The following is a 9,678-nucleotide window of genomic DNA, read 5'->3' as shown; positions in this document are numbered from 1 at the left end:
TGCACCCATCATGCCTAGTGCCTACTGTACAAGCCTGTGGGGGCAGTGTTATGATCTGGGGTTGCTGCAGTTGGTCAGGTCTAGGTTCAGCAACAGTATGTGCTCAAAGAATGAGGTCAACTGACTACCTGAATATACTGAATGACCAGGTTATTCCATCAGTGGACTTTTTCCTTCCCTGATGGCACAGGCATATTCCAAGATGACAATGCCAGGATTCATCGGGCTCAACTTGTGAAAGACTGGTTCAGGGAGCACGACACATCATTTTCACACATGGATTGGCCACCACAGAGTCCAGACCTCAACCCCATTGAGAATCTTTGGGATGTGCTAGAGAGGGCTTTGCGCAGCGGTCAGACTCTACCATCATCAATGCAAGATCTTGGTGAAAAATTAATGCAACACTGGATGGAAATAAATCTTTTGACATTGCAGAAGCTTATCGAAACAATGCCACAGCGAATGCGTAATCAAAGCTAAATGCGGTCCAACAAAGTATTAGAGTGTATGACCTTTTTTTTTTGATGGCGACTTTTTTTTTGGCCAGGCAGTGTATAATGTTAATAAGTAGTTGAGACACTTTTTACAGGCACTGCATTTCAAGATTTGGTTATGGAACTTCTGTATATATAAACAGAAGAGGGATGACTTTCTTTCTTTCTTTCTTTCTTTCCAGATGGGAGATGTGTGGAATGAACTCCAGCCAAAGCTCGGGTGTCTCTTTGGTGGTAATAATGGCTTGAAGCCCCCCATCTGAAGCCTGAATACCCATGAGATGAAGAGGAGAATCACTGCCACTGATGAAGATCACAAACTGAAAAAATAAAAAGCTCTGTGAGCTAAAGCAAAAAAAAAAAAAAGCATAATGAACAACTTTTCCACTCTATTACAGTGTTCATGCGGTTCACTAAGAGAATTTTTAATGTTGCTTCTCAAGTTTGGGGGTTTGATCATCAACCATATCACCTGCGAGGGACACGGAGTTCATAAATCTGTAAATTTACACTCTGCTTGATGGGTATGTGATGTCTATTTTAGAATCGACTTTTGCGTCTGTCAGCAAGGCAGGAAAATCCTATGCTGTTGTACGAGGGATACAAGGGTGACAGCATATTTATACATTCCATTTGCTAAAGCACCTGTTTATAACTTGTAAAAAAAAAAAAAAAGTTTTACACACTAATGTAGCTGAAACAAACTGAAAGGTTAAAAAAAAGACTTTATTAAAGGATGGGGTTATTTTGAATTTCCTGTCATTAAGGTTTAACTTACTGAATAACTTTAGACCAATGTATTTTTTATACAGATTCTAGTTTATGAAGATGTGTAGCAGCATACTTTATATTTTTTATCGACACTTGTGTTACTTTTGTTTACTTGTGTAGAGCAACATCGCTTCTCTGCTTAAATTGTTTGCCAGATTCCCTGTTGAATTTTATAAGCTACAAACTGTACAATACTACAGAGGGCAGAGATTTGAGATTTATTGATAACATTATAACCTCTGGCACTATAGCACCATAAGCTATCGGTTATTGCCAAAGAGAAAGTATAGATATTCACCGACATTCACTCGTGCTGTAAATCTTAACAGGATTCCTACATGGCTCCAATTTAGAAATATTCATCAACTTTATTTCCTTATCTTACAGAGTTTTAGGGCGATATCAATCCAGAAAGAAAAGAAACTGTCTCACTGATTGTCACCAACAGGTTTCATCTCAAATACACTGAAATGACTTTGCATTCATCAGTAAATCAGGATATGTGCACATGTATTTTCTGAAACAACTTTAAATACAGTACATACAGTATGACACACATTTTGGCAATCATCTCGATTCTGGGATCAAGCAAAGCTGCACAGAATACGAAACCCAATGAAATCAGAATTGTAAATAGTGTACATATTCCATGTAAGAAGTCTGCTGAATTGTCTTCAATCAGTTATTCTCAAAATAAAATGACAAAATGGACATTTCTTTCAATATATTGCTGCTTTGATTCACCTGAAAAAGGAAAAAGGTTTACAGAAAAGAATTAGTCACACAACATGTCAACGCTCCAACCAAACAGGTAACAGTTCTCGTTCAACTCCCACTAAATAAACCTGGACAAGAACATTAACAGTGGGCTTTCTCCAGTAATCGCCGTCAAATCTTGGAAGGCTGAGCATTTTTTTTTTCTTTTTTTGGTCCCAGACATAAATGCCATCAGCGACAGCCAGATTATTTCTCATCAGAACTCCTCCACCTCCTCCAGTTTGTGGCTGAGAATCACATCATGACCCTGAAACTTGAAGTATCCAACAAATTTCTTCTTCTGAAGCATCAGAGGGAACCACATGATATCATCAGGCCACATCTGACTGAAGGGAATTTTATCACATTCAAACCACTGAGGCCGCATTTCTAGAAAACAAAAGAAAGAATAATTAGTAGACCTCCGAAAAATGAAAGAGCTTTTCATCATGTGCCTTGAGATATCATCTGCCTTATCTCTGTTATTTCTGTGCTACTTTGGATCTGTCCCAATCCCTGTCCAGTGCATAGCAGGAAATATTTTTTTAATCAGTATATGCTGCATTAGGACGTACATATTTGACATTATTATTACAGTGCAGGACAAACGCTTTCAACCGTTTCTATTTTATCTGTTGTCTGCAAGGACACATACTGTTATTTTAACCTCCAGGTTGGAGTTGGTGAAATCTACCTTAAAATAACTTTCCATCTGTACATCGGGATTCATTGTCACTAAAATCCCTCTTTGACAAGATTCATTCTATTACGGAAATAACTCTCTGCAAGTTTTCCACTTGATTCGTCCAAGTCAGACAGAGAATGGTTGCGTTAAGTTGTTTCTTTTTAGTCAGTATGCAAAGGGGGCTGCAAGGTGAAGCACTGTTGCCGGTTCGCGTCGCAGTGAGGACACCTGGGATCTTTCTGCGTGGAGTTTGCATGTTCTCCCCGTGCAACGTTCTCTCCGGCTTCCTCCCACACAGTCCAAAAACATGTTGAGGTTACGTGGTGATTTGAAATTGTCTGTAGGTGTGAAGGTGAGTGTGCTTGGTTGTCTGTCTCTAAGTGTAGCCCTGTGATAGACTGGTGACCTGTCCAGGGTGTCCCCTGCCTTCGCCCTAAGTCAGCTGGGATAGACTCCAGCCCCCCCGCGACCCTAGTGAGGATTAAGCGGTGTATAGATAATGGATGGATGGATTATGCAGAGGAGGAATCATTATAGTGACAAATTACAACTCTAATTAATATTGCGTCACAATTGTGCCACTGTAACTTTCACAATCCTTTTCTAAAATAAAAATACATGCTTATTTGATTTCTCAGGTTTATTCACTTTCCCAGATTGCTTCTGAATGAATAAACCTTATACGTCATTAAACCGCTGACTCATTCCGATTACTTGCTTGTATTGCAAAATCATATAGTTTTCTCCAACTTTAACACACTTCAGTTAAGTTTTTTTTTCTCTTATCTCCTCACCCTTCCCCTATCCTCCAGACTCCTGGGTTCACTGCTAACATCTGACCTTGCCAAGAGCTGTGGTTTGATGTGCGTCTCTGGACTTCACCCAGCTGACCTTCGCTAAAATCTGAGGAAATACAGATCAGATTCTTCCTGCTGAGGGCCGCAGCTCCCCTTTGTTTATTTACAGTCTTTTAAACTGTACTACCGAGAGCACACCTATAGATTATTTCCCTTCACTAATACAGTCTTCTTGTCCACAGAAGTGTCAGCGTTTCAGTCACTGTACTCGGAAGCAATGGTGGAAAGTACAGTGCAGAGGAAAAGTATTCAATAGCAGCTTGTTTTTATCTGTTTATGTGTGTGTCTCTTTCTAAACTACGTCAGATCTTCACATGACATCAATCACAAAACAAAGGCAAAATAAGGAAGTGGAAGCATGAATTAGGCTGAAAGGTCTCATTTGTAGTACATGAGGCCATAATATATAAATAATCAAAAGAATTCCAGAAGAGGAACCAGGTGATTGAAATACATCAATTTGTGATGGGTTACAAAGCTGCAGTTCCTATAAAATGTACTTACTTCCCCTTTTATTGCTTTTCAACATTGAATCAGGATTAATTTATTTTGGCTATTTTGACAAGAACTTACAAAAAAAATGCCCCCAAAAAACATGTCAGAATTAAAACAGACTTCTGGAATGCAATGTCAATTAATTAATGTGAAACAAGTGATCGCTTCAGTATTTTAAGTAACTCAGCTAATTCGACACAGGTGCAGCCAATTGGTGCTACGAGTCACACTATTAGTAAAGTGGAGATCATCTGAGTGCAGTAAATGTGTCTCAAGTGATTGTCGTATGAAGACATCTGTGCATTCAACAACTGTTGCCTTGTTCTTCAGCATTCAAAGCTGTACGCTATGAGGGGCAAAGAGGAGGCAGCTGTTGAAAAAGGCTCAAATTAAATTTCAACTACAGTTTGCCAGAAGGCATGTGTGAGACTCTGAAGCCAAACAGAAGAAGGTTCTTTAATCTGATTAGACCAAAGTTGAGCTTTTTGGCCATAAGACCAGACATGGTGTGTGCCAGACACAAAATGCTGCACATCACAACAAACACACCGTCCTCAATGTGAAGCACGGTGGTGGCAGCATCATGAATTGGGGATGTTTCCTGGTAGCAGGCCCTGGAAGGCTAGAAAAGCTAGAGGGTAAAATGAATGAAGCACAGTATTGGGAGGACAAACTGCTTGAGTTTTCAAGAGAACTGCGACTTTGGAGAAGATTTCTTTTCCAGCAAGACAATGACCCAAAGCATACAGTCAAAGCTACGCAGAAATAGTTAAAGACAACAAGGTGAATGTTCAGGAGGAGATAAATCAGAGGCCAGACCTCAATCCAATTGAATATTTGTAGCTGGACTTAAAAAAAAAGGCTTCCCCATGCAGCTTGACAGAGTTTTAGCAGTTTTGCAAAGAAGCATGGGGTAAATAGGCAGTGTCCAAAATTTGCAAGGCATTGTATTTCTAACACTCCACAGATTCACAGTGAGTCATTGTCTACAAATGGTGAAAACTCTAATGTTCTGCTTTTCATCTTACGCACTCACATTTTACCTTTATTTTTTATTTTATTTCATTATTATCAAAGTGAGTTTTATTTTCAGTCGCTACATCATTACATTACTTTATTATATTTATACTTTATTATGCCATGTTAATTCCTGTTTTATTTCTTCATCCTACATCTATTTTGATGAGGCATTACTTGTCTGAAATGTGCTATGCAAATAAAGTTTCTTGTTATTACGTGGAACAATAGTGAATATTCCCCAGAAGTTGCTGACCTTCCAAAAATTCCTCCAAGAGCATGGCAATGACTTATCCAGGAAGTCGATAAAGATCCAAGGAAAACATGTAAGGCGCTGCAGGCCTCTCTCAGCTCATTAAAGGTCAGACTCCAGTCTGACAGACACTGGGCAGAAACGGCAGGCATAGGATTGTGACGAGGTGAAAACCACCGCTCACCAAGACAAACGTTAAGGCCGGTTAACGCACCTCGATGACCCTCAAAACTTTTAAAAGAAAGTTCTATGGGCTTACGAGTCCAAAGTTGAACTGTTTGGAAGACAGGATTCCACCAAAAGAACATTTTACCCAAAGTCAAGCATGGAGTTGGCAGTGTAATGTTGTGGGGATGTTTTGCTGCCTCCGGGCATCTTGACATAACTGAGGCAAACGCGATTTCTGCTCTCTGACAGAAAATCCTGAAGGGGAACGTCAGGATATCAGTCAGTGAGCTGAAGCTCGGGTGCAGCTGGGTTATCCGGCAAGACCATGATCCCAGGCATAAGAGTAAGTCCACTTCTGAATGGATTAAGAGGAATAAAATAGAGTGGCCTCGTCAATATCCAGACCTTAACCCCATTGGGACGCTGTGGTGGGACCTGAAGAGCAGTTTGTGTTTGCAGACTCTCCAGTGTGGTTGCAATAATGCAGTTCTGCAAAGAAGAGGGGCCAAAATCCCATCACAGCGATTTCAAGCACTGATCTCCAGTCATCTGAGGTGTCTGGTCGCTGCAAAAGGTGGTTCGACAAACTGTTGGGTTCGGAACGGCGACTGCTTTTTCACATTGTGATTTAGGTGTCGGATAACCTTTTTTTTTTTGCTTCAATGCACATAATTATCATTTAAAACTTTTATTTTGTGTTTAGTCAGATCACCTTCTTTGATTATTTTTGCTTGAAGATCTGACACAGTTTAGAATGAGACAAACACATAAACAGAAGAAATCAGGGGACGGTTTTAAGCACTGTTACTGAAGTAATGTAGAATTTTGAGGTAATAGTAACAATTACATTTCTTTATTAACTCACTCTTTCCCTGCATTACATTTATTTGATTAAACTAAAGCATTCAAGTCTGATTTTCATGAATAAAGTGAACAAATAAGGCACTTTGGGCTTACTCGTGTATATTAAACATATAGTAATAAAACATTAAACCATTTTCCTGTATAGTCACTACTTTAACTTTAGAGATATCCAGAAATATAAACTAGGAACTGGGAACCAACGTGTTCTCATGTCATCTCAGAGGGTCGTACTATCTAAACTCTGAGGATGATAACCTTATAATTGGCCTTGCTTTGAGACAACATAAAAGGAAGTCAAGGTTAAATGGAGGAACCAAAAGTAACACAAAAAAATCCCTAAGATTACATGGAATGCTTTTACAAGACAGTTACTTGGAATTATGAGCAACAGAAACAGTTCCTCTCGAACCCTAGAGTGCAAGAACATGTGTATCCTGGCAACAAGAGGCACTTCTCTTGTGAAAGTAACTGTCTCAAAACTTTCATTTGTGATATTAAATGTGCAAAAAAAATAGTAATACTGAGATTTATTTTCACACGATTTTGTAGGCTAAAGTTAAAGGGTTATATTGTGTTTTATATTCTATCTTCAGTACTGCAGTGTCATTCATACCCTCTGATTCTGTTGGCTCTCCGTTATAAGCGTCGGCTCTGAAAACGTGGACATCGAGCAGCTCCACTTCTCCGACAAATTCAAATTTGATATTTCCAACCTTCTCAAGCACATCCACCGTCAGACCACTTTCTTCCTGAAGCTCTCTAAAAGGAAAGACGAAAAAAAGAAAACAGCAAATGAATCTTTGATGATGTGTACCTTAAAAATAAGCTCACGGTACGCTTCAGGCGGACACTAAAAGCAACTAAAAATGATGAAGTAATGATATCAGTGTTTTATGGGACACGCAGTCCATTTTGGGGTTTTACAACCGAACCGATTGACCCTTACGCAAAAAGCATTTTTTTATGAAGGTGATGAAGGCAGCAGGATCGGAGTGGAAGCTCTGGATAAAAGCTGGTGGGTGTAAGTGTTGTGGAAAGCAGCCGCCATCACCTCCCTCCTGTGATATTCTTGGTGTTTTAAGGCCTACTGGGAAGTTAATAATGTTAAAATGTGGTTTGTCTTTTAGACCCTTTTACAGCAGCCATTTTACACTGAAACAGAAGGTAAACAAATGTGCTATTTATCACATTAATGTAGATTTTTGTACCTAAACGGAGCAGAATCTTCATTGATGTCACTTACAAGGAAGACACTACTAGCTGACTTAAACACACCTCAAAGACCTGCCTTATTTTAAGTTTTGGTAACCAGTATAGCTCAGCAAGTACAAATACAACAAGAGATCCTGTTTGAATGTTTGCAGCCACAACAGTTCGTCCGACGACTCTTGACTTTGGCTGCAACCGCCAACCGATGCAATCGCGACTTATAGTCCTCTTCCACTTACTCAATACGTTCTGTGTGATATGGAAACTTGTAGCCTCCTTTGCACATACATTGAAACTTTTGCTGATGTTAAAAAAATTAAAATATGTGCATATTCACAGATTTATGATTGTTTAATGAGTTAGGAGTCATGGATGTCATTTTAAAAACCTAAATTAGGATTAGACGAACTGACACACGGTTGAGATTTTACTGGTTTACTTAGCATTCCAATATCCTACACACAAAGGCCGTCTTTCTGCACGTTTGAGAGAAAACAACTTGGGAACGGGCCTGATTGCCTTCAGGGCTTCCTTCCTTCAGCCTTTAGCTTGGGAGCAAATTTCCTGCCGATGACTGATCACACATTGTCCCGACTCCACATCAATTTTATTTATCACGCTTGCAAAATACTTTTTCTCTCGTCCCATTAACTTTTCCAAATTATCCTACGACTGCCTAGGCGGATACATAAACATATACTGCTTTAGTGTTAGTATTTTGTGGTGTAACAACATCTATGATGGCATGAACTAATGTCAGGCGGTGCTTTCATGTGATAACAGGCACTGAGGAGCTGATAAATGGATTGTCTCTCAACTTTACCCTCTACAAGTGGGTTTAAAATCTAGAAGAAAACACATGACTGAAAATTTTCATTTTCCTGCTTTTATGGCTTGTTTTCAGTCAGGTTTAGACGGAAAAAAATATTCCAGCTTGTGGTTATGTTTGTTAAATTGTGCCTTGGTATACCACTCCATGCTGCTGCACTGTCAGAAGTAAATTAAGATGCTCAGCTGATAATATCCCCTCAGCAGCACTCTCATCTGTAGTTATTCTACTTAATTACATGGAACCCCCACACCCCTTAGAAATACAAATGGTTCTGACTCACCTACACATTGGAATAGGCTGCTGTGCTGTTGGTTTATCAAGCCTTTGACGCTGTGCAGTGCTATAAGTGTATGTTTTTCTTTTATTTAATTCATTCACTTGCAGTGCTGTGTTTTGGGTTGTGGGGTCATTGCCTGTTTTTAGGAGGGCACTGCTTATTAGTAGGTGCTTCTAAAAGGGTATCCTTGTTGTTTTTCATGATCTGAATCCTGCATAAAGTATTACACATTTTTGTTTTTGCTGTGGATGTCTCCTGAGAAGACCGGGTTAACAAAGGTGGTGGCAGCATCATCTTACTTCAGTTGTAACATTATAAAAGAAAGCATTCAGTACAGTGCCTGTGACCCTGCATAATCCTGCATTACACCAAACTGTCCCTTGAATGCATCATTGCAACAATTCTGCTCCTTAAATTGCACAACTGGTCATTTGGTTTCACTCTTGTTCACAGCATTGAAGCACCTCAGCACAGTCATCTTATCCCATCATATGGCTTAGAAAGCAAAAAAAAAAAAAAAAAGCTGGGGAAGCATCTCAACATAAAAGCAGCTGTGTTTACCTCCTGGCACCATCCTCAATGGTCTCTCCATGTTGAACTTTGCCGCCAAACCCGTTCCACTTGCCAGCTCCAAAGCCCCTCTTCTTCATGCCCAGCAGCACCCTGCCCGGCTGCACCACCAGCACCAGAGTCAGCAGCTTGGAGCTCAGCATCTCACCTGACTGCACCTAACACCAACACAAGCAGACACACTGGTACAGCTTGAACAGCATCAGCTGCAGGATCAGCTGACGGTCATTTGTGAGTGCACATCATTACCTGCTCACTTGTGGAAAAGTGAAACTAAAAGGCTTGAATAATGAACGGAGCTGCTGGAATAACACGCTCCACGCTGGAGGATTCCCGCGTAAAAAGCGATGCAGGCGGCGTCACGTGGTGCGCTGATACGTAACAGTTCGGATCAGTCGACTGAACGTCACGATGTGTTTTATGTTGG

General features: G+C 40.1%; 2 protein-coding genes across 3 annotated transcripts in view; one reads left to right on the top strand and one right to left on the bottom strand.

Annotated features, from left to right (window-relative positions):
• snx8a (sorting nexin 8a) overlaps positions 1-1,249 on the top strand; it is a 12,415-nt gene extending 11,166 nt beyond the window's left edge. For both annotated transcript variants that reach the window (XM_008280373.1, XM_008280372.1), the window contains exon 14: positions 680-1,249. In XM_008280373.1, coding sequence (XP_008278595.1) covers positions 680-760 — 81 coding nt within the window. In that variant the 3' untranslated portion in view covers positions 761-1,249. The remainder of the gene's footprint in view (positions 1-679) is intronic.
• A 512-nt stretch (positions 1,250-1,761) lies between these two features.
• On the bottom strand, positions 1,762-9,678 carry nudt1 (nudix (nucleoside diphosphate linked moiety X)-type motif 1). The gene is made up of 4 exons (XM_008280370.1): positions 9,501-9,678; positions 9,243-9,409; positions 6,977-7,122; positions 1,762-2,414 (listed from the first exon to the last, which is right to left on the bottom strand). The coding sequence occupies exons 2-4, from the start codon at positions 9,392-9,394 to the stop codon at positions 2,242-2,244; spliced, it is 471 nt and encodes a 156-aa protein (XP_008278592.1). The 5' UTR covers positions 9,395-9,409; positions 9,501-9,678; the 3' UTR covers positions 1,762-2,241.

The sequence above is a fragment of the Stegastes partitus genome, unplaced genomic scaffold (genome assembly GCF_000690725.1).
Source record: "Stegastes partitus isolate 25-593 unplaced genomic scaffold, Stegastes_partitus-1.0.2 Scaffold191, whole genome shotgun sequence".
NCBI classification, from domain to species: Eukaryota; Metazoa; Chordata; class Actinopteri; family Pomacentridae; genus Stegastes; species Stegastes partitus.
Note: the sequence above shows the minus strand (reverse complement) of the source record. Positions and strands in the feature narration are given on the sequence as shown.